The sequence below is a fragment of the Chlorocebus sabaeus genome, chromosome X (genome assembly GCF_047675955.1).
Source record: "Chlorocebus sabaeus isolate Y175 chromosome X, mChlSab1.0.hap1, whole genome shotgun sequence".
Classification (NCBI taxonomy): domain Eukaryota; kingdom Metazoa; phylum Chordata; class Mammalia; order Primates; family Cercopithecidae; genus Chlorocebus; species Chlorocebus sabaeus.
Window position 1 is genome coordinate 137,050,554 of NC_132933.1, and position 21,954 is coordinate 137,072,507.

Sequence of the window (21,954 nt, forward strand, 5' to 3'; positions counted from 1 at the left end):
GAACATGGGAGGCGGAGGCAGGAGAATCGCTTGAGCCCAGGAGTTAAAGCCCAGCCCTGGCAACTTAGTGAGACCCCGCCGTCTCTACAATAAAAACAAACAAAAAAGTTAGCTGGGCATGGTGGCATGCACGTGTAGTCCTAGCTGCTCTGGAGGCTGAGGTGGGAGGATTGATTGTGCCTGGGAGTTCAAGGCTGCACTGAGCCCTGATTGGGCCACTGCACTCTAGCCTAGGTGACAGAGTGAGACCCTCAACAACAACAACAAAAAGTGGAGAGAGCAGCGAAGGAAAGGGAGGAGTGGTGTGACCTCCACATTTCTGGTTTGCTGATGGGGTACAAGGTGAGCTAGAGAACTCAGCTTATTTTGGGGCAAGTTGATTTGGGAATGTCTATGTGACTTTCATTAAGAGAAGCCTGATTTTCTGGTGGGATGTGGTTGGCGTAGGTATGGAAGTCTGGGGAAAATAAGACAAAGTATTAGATCACCAGCATTCAAGTGGCAGGCAAAGGAGGTGAAGAAGGGACCTTCAGAGTGGAATGAGAAGTTTCACCAATGCCAGATGTTGCATAAAGTTCAATGAAAGTGAGGAAGGAATCTGGTAGATTTTACAGTGAGCATTTCATATAATGCCCTTTGCCAGATCATTTTCAGTGGAATAGTGGAGATAGAACTCTCGATGTAATGGGGCGAAGTGTGAAGAGGTGGAGAAATTTAAATAGCATGTGTAGACTATTTTGGGGAACTTAGCTGTGAAGGACAGGAGACGAGGTGGTAACCACTCATAGACATAGGAATAGGGGACAAGGTTTTTAAAAAAGAAGGTGTGAGAGGCTTAAGCTTATTTCTAGATAGGGGAAGGAGTCCCCCGTGTGGAGGAGGAAAATACCAGCAAGGGATTCAATCCCAGGAATGGGCTGTTATGGGAAGAAAGGAAAGCAGTGCTTGGTGTTCATGCACATGTCACTCAGCCCGTCCGTCCGTGTTGAGCCACTGCGTTTTCTTTTAAAAGCTACAAAGGGTATCCGACCCAACTCTGATACTTACATCAAGCACCTTTAAATAAAAGGTGGACTTAAAAAAATAACAGCTTTATTGAGATATCAGTCATATACAAAAGGTGGAATTTATCAGCTCTTTCTCTATGTGTTCCCCCTTCCATTTCATACTAAAAACCTCATCTGCTCTACCACTTATGGACATTTTTTTTGTTGGTATAAACAGGTGATTTGTTTTCCCTACTGCTGGAAGTGAAGAGCTTTTTAAGCAAGATAATTACTGCTTAGCTCCTGAGAAATTTTGGACTGGGACTTTTGCTGTTCATATCAGCAAGTGATTTTTGTTGTTTTTGTTAAATTATCTCATCTACATTCTTCATCCTGAGTATTTGGCATACAAATTCCCCCTTTTGAGGGGGGAATGATGGATAAGAATAATTATTAGCTGAAAAGACAGACTGAAAATCTGGGGACTTAAGTTCCGTTCCCTTTGTAACATTAGCTAGTTTTATGACTTTAAACAAGTCACTTTGTTTCCTTATCTCTAAAATAAATGTTCTTGAGGATCCTTTCAAGACAGAATACTATGCTTTTTTGATTTCTGTTTTGTGTAGCATTTTGTGGAAGAGTCACTGGATTAAGGTCTTTTAAAATTAATTTAAAAACATATATGTCTCCAAATTACTAGCTTGAGAATTTGTTAAAGAATAATTATTGATTTTCTTTACTAACAAAAGAATTTTTAATGACATACCAGTGAGTATTGAGAACACTTTAGCTACAGTCACCCACAGTCAGCTGATATTTAGCTGATATTTAGCTGACTGCGGAGAAGTCATGTGTTTTGAATATAAGAATAGGCACTTTCAGATGTTCTCTGAGTGCCAGTAATTAGAGTAAGCCTTAATCCACTGTGCTAAAAATAACCAAACATACCTTTCTTCTTACTAGTCTATTATTAATTTTACTTCAGTTTTAGACTTACAAATAGGCACTAAGAGAACAAAATGAGCTCATTATTGAATTTTTAAAAACCACTTAGTCCTAAATATAGGAAGTACACTTCAGGTTCTCTTGGTAATCTTTTACTAAATCAGTATGGCATTTTTTATTTCTCTCCTCTTCAAAGCTCTTAAAATATTGTTTTGAGCATATTTTAATTTTTGCCAGGTATGGGATTACTTTAATGCAATTGCTGGCTATAGTTTTTAATGTAAAACGTGGGCTCTAGAGTCAAATTGCTGTTCCTAGGCAGGTTACTCAAACCTGGGTCTCTTATCAATGCAAGTAATAATGGTATCTCATGGATACGGTTGTTGTGAGGTTTAGAATGGTAAAATATGCGAAAGCCTTAACTAACATTTAGTGTCCCATGTAGGGCGAGGATTCAGTGAATGGTACTTAATTATTATGCTTCTGTTTTTTCTTTCCCTAAGCTTTCTGGAAAGAGGTACATCATTATCCTGATAGCTATCTGTTCACCTACACCAAAGAATTCATTAATTTGATTATTCTTTTTCCATTCTGAGTGAAAGTAAACATTACTGGCTGGGGCTTAGACACATCGTTCCTGATGATTTTTAAATTAATGCTTCCAAGTGATTCGTGCAGTTTAGGACCTTTGACTAGTGTTTAAGTGCTTTTTATTTGTAAGGAAAGAGGCAGTACTGTGGATAAGGAGCGAGGATGGTAAGAGCATTAGATTGTTTAATAGTAGCATGAGGAAATCTTAGAGTGAAAGGAATTTTACTTGAAACTGTTAGTAAACTTTGTATAATAAATTATTTAGCATTCTGTTCCTATCAGCTAGTCATATCTGGTTTTTAATCTACCATTTTTATGTCAGTCCCTTTAATCTTTAGTTTTCTTAAATCAGGGAATCTTATGTATCATTTATCAGTTTCCCCAAATTCAAAGTTCTATTTAATGAGCACGGGTTAGGGAGGATGGAGAGTTGGAATACTCCATTCTCTTTTAAATAGATAGACAAAAACAGAGTAGTGATGGGAAAGAGAGGGAGCACTTTGTTAAAGTTGGCATTGATGCCCTGTTTTGTCTTCCATGACTTATTCCCTTCACAATGATGATAAATGAACACATGTGAATACCTCCTCTCAATAAGACTGCAGGAGCCCCACCATTTTAAATAACTTACTGAGTGTGGAAGACACGTAGAGTAGACATGCACAAAGTCATGATAAATATGCCAAGTGAGTTTGTATGACACAGTGGAAAAAGGCCTGGAGTTAAGGTCAGAAGATCAGGTCTCTTATCCCACTACTAGCACTTGTAGGCGCTGTACTCTTAAGCCTCGTTTCTTTTTTTTTTTTTTTTTGTCTTTTTTTAATCTGTAATCAATGATGAAAGATAATACTTGCTGTTGAAAACATCAAATAAGATGAAATGTTTTAATAATGAAATTAATGCTGTTGTGTGAATACTAGTTATTTTCACACTAAGGAGCAAGAATTCACTGAGACTCAAAACAGGTTGTTTGTGTTATTTTGTATACAGTATTATTTTACATTAATGCTATGAGCAGTAACTGCCCATTGTGTTTTCTAAAAATCAATTAAGTGATCTTCAGTGAAAATTATAATCTCCACTGAGATATTCTGTGTTTAGCCTATCTCAGGTTTTTATTTTCTTTCTTTTCAAAAGGCTTAAGTACATGTAAACCATTTTAAAATGCCTTTTTAATCCTTCTCAAAGGACTTGCTGTGCCTCAAGGTTGAAGTTTTGCTTCCTTGGGTCAAGCATCACCTGATTCCGTATGCTAGAATCCTAATTTGAAGGAAAATATAAGTTTCCCAACCTTATTCCCTCTTCTAGGGTAAATAAACTACACTTCAGTTCAACAGTGTAGAACTTGGTAAATTTGAGGACAGGTCTCTGTTTCCCTTAAGTGATAGGAACTTTCTGTTCTCTTTCTCTAACTTCTGTAATAACGTGGAGCTGTTGTTCTTTTCGTGTGGTTTATTCCACAATCCTAGAAACCTTTTTAAAAATAATTATATGCTGTTAGAAGTCAAGAGCATAGTTACCCTTGGGGATGGGAGGTTGTGACTGGGAGAGGGTAGCAGAGGAGTTTCAGGGTTCACTAGTGTTCAGCTTCTTGATCTGGGTGCTGGTATATAGTTGAGTTCACTTTGAAAATGTATTGAGCTTGTAGGACTTAAGGTCTTCTCTGTGTGTATATTACACATATTCCAATAAAATATCCCAAAATATTGACCTCATCTTGACATTATCTTCAACAAGTCCTCCATCAGTTGAAAGGTTTCATTTTCTTCTCTGTACTTATAGTTTGAATTAATCTGTTATGTATTTTGTTTTAATTAAGTAAACTTAGGAAAAACCTGGGTGTGCTGTGTTTTAAAATGTTTATAGAAAAGAACCTGAAAGGAAGAAGGGCAAAATCACTTATTCTTTCTAAGTGGTATGATTATTTTGTTTTTTTCTTTTTGCTTGCCTATGCTTTTCAAAATTTCTCTTATGCATTTATTACTTTTGTAGTCTACGAGAAAAATCTGTACTGTTGTGAAAGAAGAAATAAACTGTATAAACTTGGGGCCTTTCATAATAGGATGTGAAAATATATTTAGAAAACATGATTACAGGGTAATAGTTTTTTTCACATTTGTACTTCGTTACAGATATGCTAGTCTATATTTTTGCTGTGCTATTGAGGATCAGGACAATGAACTAATTACCCTGGAAATAATTCATCGTTATGTGGAATTACTTGACAAGTATTTCGGCAGTGTGAGTAGTATTTTATTTTAGGAAATTGAATGCCATAGTATTTTTTGGAACCTTTTCTCTAACAAGTTTATTATTTGGTTGTCTTGGGGATTCTAACCGCAGGAGAGGGCGGGAATGACTATTTCTTGTCAGTGGGCCTGGTCAGTTCCTCACTTTCAGAATTGCTGGCCCTGCAGACGTAACTCATTTAATTAAGATGGTGAGGATGAGGTTTAAAACAGTGAAATATAAACAAGTCCAACGACAAACATTAATATCCTGTAAGTGCTTAGTATAGAATTTAGATTTGGTTAGCAGTTCTGATCATGTTACCCAGGAAATATATGTTTAAAGATCAGTTTTTATTACTAGAAATTATTAAGTTGCCCACATTGGGAACATGCAGAGCCCAATCTTATTTAGCTTGTAGGAATATGTTTTCAAGTACTTGAGATTTGGAAATTAAGCTTACTTAAACCGGTGATACTTAGTCATATTTAGAAAGAGTTAAGATTGATTCACTCTGATTCGATTTTATTCACTACCTGGTAGTGAATAAGCATCTTCTGCTTCTGCAAGTTTTAACAATTTTTTCTTTTTCTTTTTTTCCTTTTCAGGTCTGTGAACTAGATATCATCTTTAATTTTGAGAAGGCTTATTTTATTTTGGATGAGTTTCTTTTGGGAGGGGAAGTTCAGGAAACATCCAAGAAAAATGTCCTTAAAGCAATTGAGCAGGCCGATCTACTGCAGGAGGTAAGCTACTTGTTCTCTTCACTAGGCACTAGCATGTTTTGCTCTTGCTGGGGAAGTCTCAGTCATCATTCTTACAGTTTCAGAAATTACTCTGAAGCATGCTTGGCATGGAGTGTCCATCCATTTGCAGTTTATTGACTGGAATATGTGTCAGTCACGTCAACTCAGTTATCTATGGCTGGATGGTTCAGTTTGGAGATGGTCTATCGGTCAGGCCTCTTCCCGATGGCCCTTTTTGGACCCTAAAACACTGGAGTCTAAACCTTTAGAGGACAGACTACTTGAAGAAGGGAAAAGATTGGCTGAAAGTAGCAGTAGGTTGAGAACTCTCCATCTATTGCTTCAAATTGTTTAAGATAACCCCCTTTTTCATTAGTGTAGATAATCAGGAGTTGACTATGAGATTATGACATTTTAATTCCAAATGGCTCATATTTTTACCTCATGTCCATTAAATGTAAAAGTAGCCAAGCATGATAGTGTCTTCTAATTATACTTCTTGTAGAAACTTCTAGGTTTTTTTGCGTTAGCAAAACTAAATAGTATTTGCATTTCTCTTTGCTCTTCTTAAATAACAAACCATGTTCTGTCAAACTGCATTTTTGTCTTACCTCCATATCCCCAGATGTGTAACTCCCTTTTCTTTCTAATTACCATAGTCATCTTGGGTTAATCGTGCAGTTGATGCTGATGTACTTTCTATTTCTGAAGCTTAACATTTCATAGATAAGACTACCTTTTTCTAAAAACTTAATGATACTTTAATTCAGATACCAAATTGAATTATACTTTAGAGCTAATTGTGATTTTTATCTCATGGAAAACTTACAGCATGAGAAGTGATTAGTAAATACTGAAAAATGAAATGTGTTTTCACTAAAGTAGTTGTTAAGTGTGTGTATGCATGTATATAAAAGTCTTGAATATTTTTGGCTCACTGGTTCATTTTCCAGAAGCATTGAAAATATGGTTTTGTATTTCCAGTTTATTTTAGTCCCTTCTTTGTTACATACTTGTTTATCAGTTCTTTTTTTAGTCACCAAAGGAGACTTTAAGTCCCATTTTTTAGCCTTGGATGCATTCAGTTTTAAGGGAATGAAATAAGGGGAGAAGAGTAACTTGCTTTCTCCATTTTAACTTCTTAACTCTTGGACTCTGTGAGGAAGGGAAAGCTATTTGAGAATCTCACTGCATCAGTCACTGACTGGGACAGTTGTGGGGATTGCTTGAAGCTGAGATGACATCATCTGAATAGACATCTACTAAATGTCAGACAATGCATTGTACACTTAATGATCTTGTAGTTATCAGAAGAGTGGTTAAGGTGCCTGCAAAGGTGAAGTATTAGATTGGCAGCCCTCATGCCATCTACTCTACAGTAGTGAAATGAACACAGACCCTTTGCCTTGTGTGTACAGTTTGCGACAGTGGTTTACCAATTGATTGGAAATGTTATTCTGGAGGTTTGTTTTTAATATCAGGTGTGCTGACTATAAGCATATACTCTACTATTGTAAAATTGGTTTTTAAAGTTAGTATCTCCTTATTTTGCTGTTCACTTATCAGACTTTTTAAAAAATTAGGTCAAAACCAGGATTAGAAATTGGAAATTTTTCATATATGTCTTCCCTTGATCACTTTCATATTTTGTCACAGATCTGTATTCTGCTTTGTCAGAACATGGCATTTCTTCCAAGTTTTCCCATCATTTCCTGATTAATTACATTTGCTTTAGAATGTATTTAAAGTTATTGAAGTTCAACTTTTAATTTTAATATTTTTCCTGGAGAGTAAATTTTTGTTTGTTTGTTTAAGATGGAGTTTCGCTCTTGTTGCCCAGGCTGGAGTGCAATGGCATGATCTTGGCTCACTGCAACCTCTGCCTCCTGGGCTCAAGCGATTCTCCTGCCTCAGCCTCCCGAGTAACTGGGATTACAGGCTTGCACCACCATGCCTGGCTAATTTTGTACTTTTAGTAGAGACAGGGTTTCACCATGTTGGTCAGGCTGGTCTCGAACTCCTGACCTCAAGTGATCCGTCCCCCTTGGCCTCCCAAATGCTGGGATTAAAGGCATGAACCACCGCGCCCGGCTGTGCCTAGATTTTTAAATGCTACTGGGAAATTGCTGTAGACCTTAGAATATGACAGCAATGTTAAGTTTACCATAGAGCATATATTTAGTATTTAAATATACTAGAGGATAAAAACATTATTGCAGATCCATATTTATTTGTGTGTGTATATGTACATATGTATATATATTTCCCTATGGGAGTATTTTAATAGTTAATGTTGTCCTTCTGTTTGAAGTACTATTTTTATGTCCTTTTTTTTTTTTTTTTTTTTTTGAGTTGGAGTTTTGCTTATCACCCAGGCTGGAGTGCAGTGGTGCAATTTCGGCTCACTGCAACCTCCGCCTCCTGGGTTCAAGCAATCCTCCTGCCTCAGCCTCCCAAGTAGCTGGGACTAAAGGTGCACACCACCATGCCCAGCTAATTTTTGTATTTTTAATAGAGACAGGGTTTCACCATGTTGGCCAGGCTGATCTCAAACTCCTGAAAGGTGATCCACCCACCTCGGCCTCCCAAAGTGCTGGGATTACAGGTGTGAGCCACCGTGTCCGGCCTATTTTTATGTCTTTAATTGGAGAAAGTAAGTGTAGAGAGAAAAGCATAGGATGACTATGGTTGGTCCCATGTAAAATTTTCCTTACCCCCTTGTAACCTTTGTTTAAAATAAAGAAATGACTACTGTTAATTACAGTTCCTTTGTCTTTAGAAGAAAGCTGTGGTCCTACTTCTCTTCTGTGACTACTTTTACATTGCTTTGTACACAAACGAAACTGAGTTCTACATTGAGACATTGTCTATTTAGCAGTCTGAGTGAACCATTTTTCTTAGCCATGTAGGTCTTGGGGAAGCAGTAGGTGGTGGTCCATTCTGAATTTAGAGTGAGAATTCATTGTAGGTTAAGGCCATTATGAAGCCAAGCTCAAGTCTGTGTGGAGCAGTAAGGCTTCAGGTTATTCTGTTCTCTTAATCAACATACTCTGAAAAGAAATGTAGGAATGACAAGATGCATGTTTCCTAAAAATAGATTCATTTATATTTTTGATGCATGATACAGGTTTACATCTGTGGGAGAGTATTTGAATATTATGTTCATAAAATAGCGAGTGGAATAAGAGAAAAAGCACTCCACAAACTGCTGGAAAACTTTTTGTTTTGGATACCATGACAACAAAAATAATTATGATGGTAACTAATGCTTGAGTATGTGAGGCCCTGGGCTCAGCAGTTTGCTTTAAGCATCCTGTGCTAATCCTCCAGACATCCTGTGAAAGGTTAGAGGTAGCCTCATGAGAAAGTGGAAGCTCACTGAGGTTCCATGACTTGTCTGAGGCCACCTGGTTAGCAACTGGCAAAACCAGGATTCTAAATCCAGATCTACTAGGCTTCACAGCTGTGTAAAATCTTAACCACTGTGTACTCCCCCCAACCCCAGTTATGTATTGTCTTGGTATATATATTTTAAATGTTCTGTTTTAGATACGAACTTCTTTGTTTCTCAGTCATATAGTGAGAAATTCATAATTCTCCCAGAGGTTTTTCTATGTGGAAAAGACAGTGCTATCTTTGACTTCTTAGACTGCAAATTTTTATTGTCCAGATTATCAGCAGTTGGAATTTTTTATTGGATATGTAGATATAAATAATACTTTTCAACCTATTTCTTGTTGGATTGATCAAAATGCTGGATTTATAACTTTTTGGGTTTTATAGTTTGGGATATAGCATTCACTTAATCAATTTCATGAAATGATTCTGCTTCCGAAATTGTAACTATAGCTGTGAAGATCTCAATTCAGACTTACATTTGTAGTAGAAGTCCTAATTGGTTAATTTTAATCTAATTTTTCATGCATCATGATTTTTCCACTTAGTGTCAGGTCTTTTACTTGAATTGATTATTTCTAAGCACCAAAGATGACTTTGAACTTATATCTGTTGGCTTAAAGGTATATGCAAATCTCAATGATTTTGATTTTTTAAAAATTTGTGAAATATACATTTCTATCCTTAAGAATGCTTATTTTCTTCAGAAAAAAATTTTTAAAAATGTCTCTTACCCAATTTGTATAAACACGTAGTTTAAGGTAGTCCTTCATTTTATAGCCAAATAGGGAAGAAGGTCAGTGGATACAGATTTTCTGTTAGCATATTACAGTCGGTAATAAAAATGTAACATTAAATGTATATTCAAATAATAGTTGCTAAAATATTAGCAGACATTGTGATTAGATAATAAAGATATCTTTTTTTATTTTACTTCATTACTTGGTAAATAAGGGATTAGTTTTGACATTTCTAGACCAAACTTCATGTTTATTCCTTTTGGTGTTTGGTTGTATGAATACATAATTAGATTTGGGGGTAAAGCCCAGAAATTGGCCCATTATCCATTTTTTAATATTTGGCTGTCTTAACATGCCACTGGTACTAAAGTTGATTCTTAAAGTACAACATGCTGAAATTCCTAAATTGATACTCTTTGCAATACTTGGAATACTCTTCCCCACCACCTATTTTAAGCTAGATTTTTGGAGGGATAGGGTGGGGGGTGGTGTTGTAGTTGGATTTGTTTAAACACACACATATATAATGAGAAAGGCAATAATAGCATGGCTTTTTTTCTGTAAAGTCAAGCACTTACCAGTTTTTCTCTGCTCTTTAATTTTATAGAGCCAGAATGAAGAATGGGGAGGTTTGTCTGAGGATATCTTATGATAAAGAGCAGTCTAAGGCTTTAGTCCCTTTGATCCCCAACTTATTTATTGGTAACTACTAAATTTACCATTTTTGTGGCATGGATAAAATGGAGTGCTATGCAAATACTGTTGCACGTGAGATGATATCTAAGTCCTTGCTTGATCCGTGAAGATCAAATAGCTAAATACTGGGCATTTGGGCTTTAACCCTTAGCGGTTGATGCATGATGGTGTTGATTAGCGCTTTGAGATGTGTCAACCTTTCTTTTTTATACTAACAGCATCATTTTGAAATTTGTGGTGTTTTTTTCTTTTGAGCTTTGTTTGCTGTTGGTATTTTTTCTCACTAAAGTAATCTGTGAAATGCAAAATAAGTGAGGTACCAAAAGCAAGCATTATACTCATGAATTTGCTTTTACTTCGAGATGATCCACTTTATGAATAGATTTACTGGATTTGCAGCTGTTTATCTGCCTCATCTAGAAAGTGGTACTCTACCGAGGATTAGTGCTGCTAAAATTGATTTGTTTTAGTGCTGGGGGCTGCATGATATATCTTAGTACTATGCTATATTTTTGTGAAAGTAATAATCTGTGGGACTGCACACAAATGGAAAGGTAAGAATCTTAGGAGAAAAGTGATTTCTTTTAAAAAATGAAGCTTTTGTAACTTAAAATTATTTTAATAAGTACTTTTTGAAGTATTGAATAGCATATCTTTTAATATGAAGTTTTGGATTTTTTAAAGGTCAGCTCTTGATATAATTAAGAGTATTTGGGCTGAGCCCGGTGGCCCACGCTTGTAATCCCAGCACATTGGGAGGCTGGGGCAGGTGGATCGCTTGAGCCCAGAAGTTTGAGACCAGTCTGGGCAATGTGGTGAAACCCCATGCTTACAAAAAGTTGAAAAAAAAAAGACTAGCTGGGCATGATGGTGTGTGTCTGTAGTCCCAGCTAATTGGGAGGCTGAGGCGGGAGGATTGATTGAGCCCAGGAGGTCCAGGCTGTAGTGAGCCATGATCATGCCACTATATACCAGCCTGGGTGGCAACAGAACTAAACCTTGCCGGAAGGAGAGGAGAGGAGAGAGAGAGAGAGGAGGAGAGGGGAGGGGAGGGGAGGGGAGGGATATTTGGGTGTGCTAGTCAAACTCGAGAATATCTTAAATTGTTTTAAAAAACGAGATGCTTCCAAATATATACAATAATGTCATTTAATAGCAAAAAGCATTTTGATATAAATCCTCTTAGAATTTGCTTAAATAAGACAAACTCATGTAACTCCTTTGTAATTACTACTGTTCATGTTAAAACCTTCAAGCCTAACTCTTTCTTTTAAATTGGGTTTAAAGTTAACAAGACTATAGTCTTTTCTTGCCAGTGTACTGTAGTTTTTTTTTATAGGTAAACTCAATCAGGGTTTATTATAACAAATTCTAGATAAATGAAGTTTGATTACATTAATGCTTGAAATGGAAATGCTTGAAAAGAAGGGCAGAAAGCAGGACAAATGTTGCCTTTCATTTTACATTTAATAAGAAACAGTTTGGCCGGGCACGGTCAAACTCAGACCTGTAATCCCAGCACTTTGGAAGGCTGAGGTGGGTGGATCACTCGAGGCCAGGAGTTCGAGACCAATCTGGCCAACATGGCGAAACTCCATCTCTACAAAAAATCAAAAATTAGCTGGGCGTGGTGGCGCACACCTGTAGTCCCAGCTACCTGCGGGACTGAGGCACAAGAATGGCTTGAACTCAGGAAGCAGAGGCTGCAGTGAGCCGAAATCTGGCCACTGCACTCCAGCCTGGGTGACAGAGTGAGATTCTGTCTCAAAAATAAATAAATAAAACAATTTGGCCAGTGTCCTTATTCACTGGTTGTCAGGTTGTCATCATTTTGCTTTGTGTGTTTTTGAGCCTTTTTTCTTTGTATGCTTTTCAAAATTTTGAGGATTTTCCCCTTGCTATTTCTATTCTACTTTTCTTTTCTTAAATGCTGATCCTGACCTAGTAATTTGAATTCATGAGCCCTAGGGTTGGAACCTGCACAGGGACCTGCGAAGAGAATAGTCTGTGGTGTCGGCGGTGATTTTTTTTTTAATTAAAAAATACTTTCTGAAAAATTTCAGGTTTGAGTCCTTTTTTCACTTACTGACATTTTCTTTTGTTTCCTCTGATGCCTTTTTTTAAAAATAAAAATTCCCATTCTGGAAAAATTAGCAAATACAGGCAAACACACTAGAATATACTCTTACCCACCAACTAGAGCCAATTAGATTAACTCAGTGGTTCCCATGGGGTGGGAGTGGTGCAGTTGTGCCCCTTTAGGGGACATTGGTTAGTATTTGGACACATTTTTGGTTGTCACAACTTGGGGTGCAGTGCTACCGGCATCCAGTAAGTAAAGACCAAGGATGCTGCTGAGAATTCTACAGTGCACAGGATAGCCCCTTTAGAACAAGGATTTATCTGGCCTCACATGTCAGCTGTACCCAGGTTAAGAAGCCTTGGTTTAATTTAACACTATGGAGTAAATATTCCATTTACATTTATAGACTGCTATATCTTTTCAATATTATATGTAGGCCACAGTATAAATAACTGACTAAAAATTAATCTAAAATGCAAAAAATCAAGAAAGGATAAATAAATGTGCTTAAGAACACACAAATAGCTATACAAATCATTCCTAGGCCGGGCGTGGTGGCTCACGCCTGTAATCCCAGCACTTTGGCAGGCTGAGGCAGGTGGATCACAAGGTCAGAAGATCGAGACCAACCTGGCCAACATGGTGAAACCCTGTTTTGAGACAGGGTCTCACTCTGTCACCAAGGCTGGAATGCAGTGGCGCCACCATGGCTCACTTGCAGCCTTGAACTCCTGGGCTCAAGTGATCCTCCCTCCTCAGCCTCCCGAGTGGCTGGGATTACAGGTGCACACCACCATGCCCAGCTAATTTTTTAAAAATTTTCGGTAGAAATGGGGTCTCGCCATGTTGCCAGGGGTGGTCTCGAACTCCTGGGTTCATGCAATCCTCCCACCTTGGCCTCCCAAAGTGCTGGGATTACAGGCGTGAGCCAGTGCACCTGGCCTCTTCTTTTTTATTTTAAAAGCACAATTAACTGCTAGATAAAGTGATTTGTCTTTAGTATTTGATAACTATACTAGAGCGTTGTTTATAAGATGTAGTAAATTATCCTCATCGTTATTTTTAAGACAAATTTATAAGACAAATGTAATAGAAGTAGATTAATAGCACAATAGAAAAAAATGGCAGAAAACATGAATATGTAATTCACAGATGAAGGCAAAACAAATGGTCCTTTTATTAAGGGAATGCAAATTTAAAAATCAACTAGACCCTTTTTTTTGTTTGTTTCTTCTTGGATTGGCAAAGATGAGCACTTAAAAGTTGTATTTTGTTTTGGATGATTAGTTTGGTTATGTCTACTAATGACTAAATGTGTGCATACCTTTTGACCCATTAGTTATACTTCAGAGAATTTTATGCAACAAAAATGTACTGAGACACACTGCTTAGTATAATAAGCCATTGAAGCTTACCTAAATATTCATCAATGAGAAATAGGTTAAGAAAACTATGGTACAACCATACATGAAATTGATGTACCTGTAAAATGAGATCGATTTTTTTTTTGTAATGATATGGAAGGATACTCAAAGTATATCATGTGAGAAAAGATCTAGGAACAGGATATTTATATTATTATTATTATTATTATTATTATTATTTTGTTCTTTGTAGGGACAGGGTCTCACCATGTTGCCCAGGCTTAGGAGCAGGATATTAGCTAACTTGTGTTACCTCTGAAAATCTTTGAAGTTCCCCCTGCTCTTTTTTCCAGAAGTGTAAAAACAAGCATATATTTAGTATTATACATTTTTAAAAAATGGAAAAATGCTGCTGTGTGAATGAAAGAGTATACATCGTGTTGCTCCAGATGGCAAAACTAGAGTAGAATTTACTAAAATAAAGTTTCAGCACGTAAAGTAAAGCACTTCTCTGCTCTTGGCCATTTTAGACACTAACCATCTGGAGCAACCATGTAACTCTTGCCACTCATTGCTAACTTAATGTAAAAAAAAAAATCACTTGAGTTTCTTAACACTTCACAAATGCTTGTAAGACTGACACCGGGAGCCCTGTCATCTAAAAGGCACCTTATAGAGTGCTTTCAGTTCTTCTGTTTTTTTCATTCATTGCTCAAAATAGATCGTAGTAAGATTAGATACTCTCTGGCCTTCTTGGTCTTTGACACAAGGAAGAGGGTTCCAGAGTTGAGAGTACGGACTTTGCATCCTTTGCCATAGAATTCGATTAGGGTCAATAAAAAGGACCATTGTGTTCTAGAATGTGAAGGACGAAGGATACCACTTTATAGTGCAAGGAATAAGTGAAGAAGTCCTTTTATAAGGAAAACTGCAGTAGAGCAATAACTTGAAATTACACTTATTTATATTTACTTTTCATTAAATGTAAATTATTTTCTTTTACTACATTGTACTAGTAGAAAGATAATCAGCAGTTTAGGCATTCAGTCATGGATATTCAATACCATTGGTTTACTTAAGCACTTCTCATGTCAACAAGACTTAAGCCTGCAGATAACTCCTAGTTTATCAGTGTTCGTTATAGCTTCCCAGTTGGTTTTACTTGTGAGTCATAAGCCTAGTATGGTGAATATCTAGGAAATTTCATGGTAACAGGGCTTGTCTTAGGTTTTGAGAACAGGTGTAACTTGACTTCTCTCTGCTGTTTGTCATCCTACACTTCCCACTACATCTGGTCCTTTTTTTAGGGTGCTGAGAACAACATTATTCTTCATGCAGGAGAAAGTAGAAGTGCATGTTTTCTAAGAAGGACAAATAGGAATAGAATACAAGAAAGGTATATTGGGGCCGGGCGTAGTGGCTCACGCCTGTAATCCCAGCACTTTGGGAGGCTGAGGCGGGTGGATCGTGAGGTCAGGAGTTCGAGACCAGCCTGGCCAAGATGGTGAAACCCCATGTCTACTAAAAAAAAAAAAAAAAATAGCCGGGTGCAGTGGCGGGTGCCTGTAATCCCAGCTACTCAGGAAACTGAGGCAGGAGAATCGCTTGAACCCGGGAGGCGGAGGTTGCAGTGAGGTGAGATCATGCCACTGCCCTCTAACCTGGGTGACAGAGCAAGATTCTGTCTCAAAAAAAAAAAAAAAGTATATTGGAAGGGAGAATGGGAATGGAATCAAAATCATTGGTCTTGGATGAGAAGAGTCTTTCTCCTTGGTTTTGTGGTGATAATGGGGTAAAGCTGTAGACTTTTTTTTTCTTTAATTCATGAGTAAGATGAGCAAAATTGAGAAAGTGTCATTTTCTTGGCCTTGAGAAATGACATTATCTAAAGGAGAATTGTTGGGACTGGGGAGAAGGGGAGGGGTGTATAGCTTGAAGACAGTGTGAGGAGTTGGCAGTAGACTTAGTGGGGAGCAAATTAGTGAGGAGCAAAAAAGATTTCCTGGGATTCAAGGCCCGTTTCAGGTTGAAATAATACATTGTCATCCTTATTCAAAGAATAGGTTTCCAGAGAACCTGTACTAAGGACAATACGTGGTTTATAGTTGTATAATACAACTGGATTAAAAAAATTTTTTCTTACTGTTTTCATTCTGGCCTTTATTCCCACTTAATTGAAATCACTGGGGTTTTAGTGTTGTAAGAAACTGATAGTTATGCTAAGTATTATATGTGACTGTTTCCTGCAGGTACCCAGGGGAAGAACAAAATAGTAGGCCTAGGCCTGCACAGGGTCCCTTGTGTGCTATGACAGACTTTACTCTCACCCTCCCTAATTCCTAATTGATATAATTTGTATGTGACTCACAAGAGGTACTGGTGGTAAGAGGCGATTCAATTATAAGCTGGAGTTTGTAATTGAATCTACTTTCTTTGTATCTGAAAGAAAAATATTTTTGTTAATTATGGGCATATCATTTAGCTAAAAAATTACCTTAAATGTTAAGTGGTCCTTAAGGCATTTATAACGGAATTTTTCAGACCCTAGCAGTCTAAACTGGGAAATTATTTAAAATGTTATTAAAGCAACTTAAAATGGTAAAAATAATACATTTATTTTTGTGCATTTTAGAGTTTCTTTTCTTCTTGAAGGATGTTTTTCCAGTGAGGGGTTTCTCTCTATGAAGAATATTCTCACAATTAATAGATGCTAATTTCTTACTTAAGTACAGTAATATGGATCATTGGCTGTAAAGAATAGTTTGGCTTATTATCAACCCTTTTCTTTCCTAAAAGTAGTAAAAGGTGTGTCAGAGTATAAGTGGTGGAAATGCGTGGGTGGTCACATTGAGAATTGTTCCTGTAGAATTGTTGGTGTAGTTCATAGTAAGTCTCCTGGGGAGGAATGGTTGCATACTCGGCCCTATTTGGGAAACCACCTCTTTTAATGAGCATAAGCTCTCGATGGTTGGTTTTTACATAGTATGATAGAAAATTAAGAGAGAAAAGAAAAAGATGAAAAACTATAATATAAAGGCTCAAAGAACTGGTATTATTTAGTCAAAAGGTTATTTGACAGATTGGTATTATTTAGGCAAAAGGTTATTTGACAGACTTAAACTTTTCTTGTTCTCTCTCCAGAAAACAGAGACTATGTATCACAGCAAGAGTTTCATTGGGTTTAAGAAAGCGTACTAGAATACGTGCTGGAGTACTGACATGCATCAAAATGTAGTAGGATATATAAATTCAGTTTGTAATTACAATTTTGTCAAGTTTGTTATTTATATTTTAGCATTACCTGAAAAGTCTAATTACATTAAATCCCAAGGGATAGTCCCAATTACTTCATTAAACTGATATTTTCATAGGGAATTTTGCTTGGATAATGATCCATTATTGGGGCTTATAATTTATTTTTTACACAGAATATGGAAATAGGTTCAGAGGTTCATTGACAAAAAAGCATTCATTGAATACTGTGAATCACTAATGCCATTGATACAGAAGAATTTCCCTATGAAAATGAGAGCTTCTGTAAGAAAATGAAGTAGTTGGGAGTTTAATTTCTTATTAATATGACTTTAACTTGCTGCTTCATACCACTATATTCTGAGTTGGGGGAAAAGGGCAGCTATCTCTCTAAAATATTTAGGAATTCTTTGAGGATTAAAATGTAACTGGCTTTTGTCCTCAGATACTTTTGTAATTAATGGTTGTGTAAGTTTAGGGATTTGTTAGATATTTTTCTTGGAACAGTTTACATGATTTTGTAGTTCAACATTTCAAAGTTTCAACTTGAATAAATATTAAAATGAGGATACTTTAAAGACACTCAAATAAGCAATTTTAAACTTGCTTTCTGATGGGGATATAATCCCTTTGAGAGTCTGAAGGATGATGGGCCCTCTCCCCAGGAAAATTTGTACATCATTTTGTTTCTAATTTCAGGGAACTCTCGGAGCCCCTAGAAGTCCTTCTGTAGATACTCAAATCTGTTTGGAGAGTTCATTAAAATCTGTCTTGAGGATTTTTAAAAAAGTAATATCCTCAGTCTCAGTCAAAGTTTTTGAATTTTTTGCTTTTGTAGGTATAACAGTTAAAAAACCTTCATTGCTACTTAAAATACCAGATGAGTGACTACTTTTCCACTTTTTATTGGGAAAGATTTTTCTCTAGGTTCTTTGTAATACAAATGAACTAATGAATTTAAACACTGGTGGAAGGGGAATATTCTAATTGAATTTTCGGTCAACTCAGTATTGACCAGATGACTTACACTGAAAATCTTTTCATAATATTAGTAATAAATATAGTGTTTTAGGATTTTGTAAAATTTCTGGAGGATGTCTGTCATCATTTTGAACACTATATATAGTAAAGTTAGAAAAAAATGAATCTAAAGTCTTGGGCATTGTTTAGAAGTTAAATACTCAGCCTTAAACCAAAGAATGAAAGCAAACAGAAACTTAAGTTTTAGTCATCTTTACTGTGAACTAAATGTTCTAGAAATCTGATTGTGTCTGTGTCAGTTTGTATACTGTGTGTAAGAATGTATGCATTTCTTTTGTAGCCACGTCATGAATATTTTAATGTCCCTGTGTACTAAATGACTACTCATCGAGTATGCAGAATTTCACAGAGGAAATAGAATGCTGATATACATATGAAAGAAAATATCCACAGCATGGTGATTTATTATCTTGTATAATAATAGTAGAACATTTCAGAACTAGTATTTTTATGATTGTATTTTTTTCCTGTTCACATTCCAAACTTTACTGTTTTATTTCATTCTATATGTGATCTTGATATAGCTCATTCCTCTCTGCAACTGATTTAATCTCATCTTGACAAAATATAACCTAGAAGTGTTTTGAGTAATATTAAATCTTAAACACATACATACTATCATTAATGAACTATCTGTGATTTATAAGAGGAAAACATGACAATCATTAAAATGTTTACCAAAGAAAATATAGCTGAAGTGCTAGGTCAAAATAAGCAGTGCTGTAATATATAGTATGGTTTGGTCTTCAAATATTGAGGTTAAAAAAAGAAACTATTTTGTGTGATTATCTTACAATCTGTATGAGCGAATGTGTTCTAATGTATCACATAAAAGTATATGTGAAAATAATACAAGAAACTAAAATTAATTTGTACCATTATATAACATTTAAGGTTAAAACATTCAGTGTTAAGAAATTCTGTAGTGCCACATTTATTGAATCACATTTGTGCTATATAATAATATCAAACGGTCCCTTTAAGAACTTATTAGAGAGCTATGTCTGAAGTCTGTTCTGCAATATCTGTTGCTTAATAACTCTTTCAAAGCATTAATACTGAGTTTATATAGTTCAAAAATTCTAATATTCAGTTTTAATACCTAAATACTTATATTTTACTAGTGATGGCATTCTAATATATTGAGTCCTCATTTAAATACTTAATGCTTTGTTAACTGTGGCATTATATTTCTGAATTTTAAAACCTTTAATATTGGTAACTGTTGCATATTCTTTTAATAAAACATGCAGCCTATTTTATTATAAAAGGAAAACAATTCATTGTTTATATCTAGAGAGCATAAAGCCTAAGTAAGTTATTAAACAATAATTTCACAAGATGTTCAAATCGATTTACCACTGAAAGAAGATTTATGAAAATGTGTTTTGACCAAACTTAGTATTAGGCAGGTACACAGATAAGATTTTCCATGCTTAACATTCTCACTGTAATGCGCTACATTTGAAGCACCTGGATGTGCTATCAAATGGGAAATGTAGCATTATATATTGGAAGCATTGAGAAACACTGGTCTTTCATTTCTGTTTTTCCCCTCCTTTCTTCCTCCTGCCCCACAATATGTTATTCATCTGGTTTTAATGCTACATAAATATGCATTGTCTCATGCCTGTTTGTGTTGGATGCCTTGTGCTAAGCTGTAACAAAATGTTGCTTCTTTTGCTATCTGTATACAGCTGCTTGCTTTAAATTAGTAGATTCTGAAATAGCTTTCCTTGCATGTCTAAAATAAAAGTATTGCATGTACTTCGTCTCATGTGAATGACTTTTTTTCTTTTCCATCCCTCATAAAATAACGTTTTATATGTTCATTTTCTAGGCAAATTTTTAAAATTGTGGTTAAAAACACATAACACAGAATTCACCATCTTATGCAGTTTGAAGTGTACGGTTCAGTTGTGTTAAGTATATTCACATTGTTGTGCAGCAGATCTGCAGGACTTTTTCGTCTTGCAGAACTGAAACTCTATACCCATTAATCAGCAATTCCCCATATCCACCTCTCCCCCAGCCCCTGGCAACCACAATTCGACTTTCTGTTTCTGTAAATTTTACACCTTTAGATAACAGTTTTTCTCCGTAATTTTGAGCTACAATTTCAGTGTGAACATGTGTAAGTTCCATTTTATATTATCAACACAATTTATTTTAAAACTCTACCTGTACAAGTCTCACAATAATAAAATATGTAAATAATTATTTGAAACTAGGCCTTTTAGAAAGGACAAATATTTTCAATAATGCATATTTGATAAGCAGTATGATTATCTTCAGGAAATGCTATATAAGATTGCAGGCAGTGAGCACATGGGGAAAAGTCTGACCAGCTCCAAGGAGTAGCTGTGGGACATTTTTACATGGAGAACCTGAGAATGTAAACTGTGTAGAATTCAATGGAGGCATTATTTAATTGATACATTCAAGGCTACATGAACTTTTAAACTATTTAACATTACATGGATATAATTATTTTAAATTTTTCTTGAATATGTGATTTAGATGTCATTCTCTCAGTGTATTTAATGCTTAAGGCTAAATATAAATGAAAGAGATTGACTTACATCACTCTTGGGTGTTGCATCATTTCCACTGGACTTTCTTAAAAAACTTAATCATGAAAACTTCAAGACTCACGAGTATAGGAAATGGTATAAAGAACCCTCGTGTACACATCACTGAGCTTCAAGAACCATCAACTTAATACTGTTTCCCCAACCACTCCCCGGATTTTTGCCTCAGTATCTTAGAGCACGTCCTAGACATCTTGTCAGTTTGTCTTTAATACTTCAGTCTGTGTCCCTAACAGATAAAGTGCCATGCCCAACAAAATTAACAGGAATTAATAATTAATATCTTGTGCTTGGCTCAGTTTTTCCTAATTGTCTGAAAAATGCCTTTTTATATTTGGTTTGTTAGAATCAGATTCCAACCAAGACTTTCACGTATCTGATTGATGTGTCTTTTAAGTCTCTTTTAATCTTTAACAAGTCTTCTGCTTTATCCCCCCTTGCCATTTTTTTTTAAAAAACCAGGTCATTTATGCTGCAGGATATCCTACCTTACGGATTTGGCCATTGTATTCATGTGGCAATGTTTAGCTGTTCTTATATCCCTCATCTCTGTTTAGATCTGTAACCTGACTAGATTGAGGTTCAATTTGAGGGGGCAAGAATACTTCATAGGTTAGACTCTTATTAAAAAAAATACCTTTTTCACTAAAGCTGATTTTTACCCATTTTTATTACTATGCAGACATACTAAAAGGTCATCATATGAGCTTTATAAGTAGAATTGGTATATAGTACTTGCATTTAATAATAAATGCTAAATCATTTAGATTTCAATTGTGTAACTATATCACCTAACATTTTGGAGCACTTTCTATAAATTAGGCAGAGCCTTAACTCAATCTCAACATATGAAGGTAAGTACTATTATCCATGTTTTCAAAATAAGGAAGCAGACCATAGAGTTTAAGTGATTTACTTAAGATTACACCATGAAGTGCTTTACTTGCAATTAATATTCTAAAGATTTATGGTTTAATATAATTTCTCTTCTCCTTGTTTTGTGCTGTACCATGATTAGGATGCAAAAGTAAGTTTATTACTGGATACCAAAAATGTATATTATTTTCCCTCATTAAAATATAGTGTTGCCTTTTAATTACAAAATTCGTTGCTAGTAATACCTGAAAGTTGGCCTCCTTGGTCCTTTATTTTGTGATTTGCAAAATCAGCCACTTCGGAAAATTTTTAAATTTTTTTTTTCTGGATATACTTGCTTTGTTTTGAACTCCTTTGACATTTAAAAACCAGTATTGGTTGCTACATAGAATAAAAATGCCTTTGGCCCAGGGCATTT

General features: G+C 35.8%; 1 protein-coding gene across 3 annotated transcripts in view; it reads left to right on the top strand.

The window, feature by feature from the left end:
* AP1S2 (adaptor related protein complex 1 subunit sigma 2) overlaps positions 1–21,954 on the top strand; it is a 28,444-nt gene that overhangs the window by 4,345 nt on the left and 2,145 nt on the right. The window contains exons 3-5 of one of the 3 annotated variants that reach the window (XM_073013861.1): positions 4,655–4,763; positions 5,360–5,497; positions 16,918–21,687. In XM_073013861.1, the coding sequence (XP_072869962.1) occupies positions 4,655–4,763; positions 5,360–5,497; positions 16,918–16,974 (304 nt within the window). In that variant the 3' untranslated portion in view covers positions 16,975–21,687. The remainder of the gene's footprint in view (positions 1–4,654; positions 4,764–5,359; positions 5,498–16,917; positions 21,688–21,954) is intronic. The other 2 variants (XM_073013862.1, XM_007991121.3) reach the window with 2 other exon arrangements.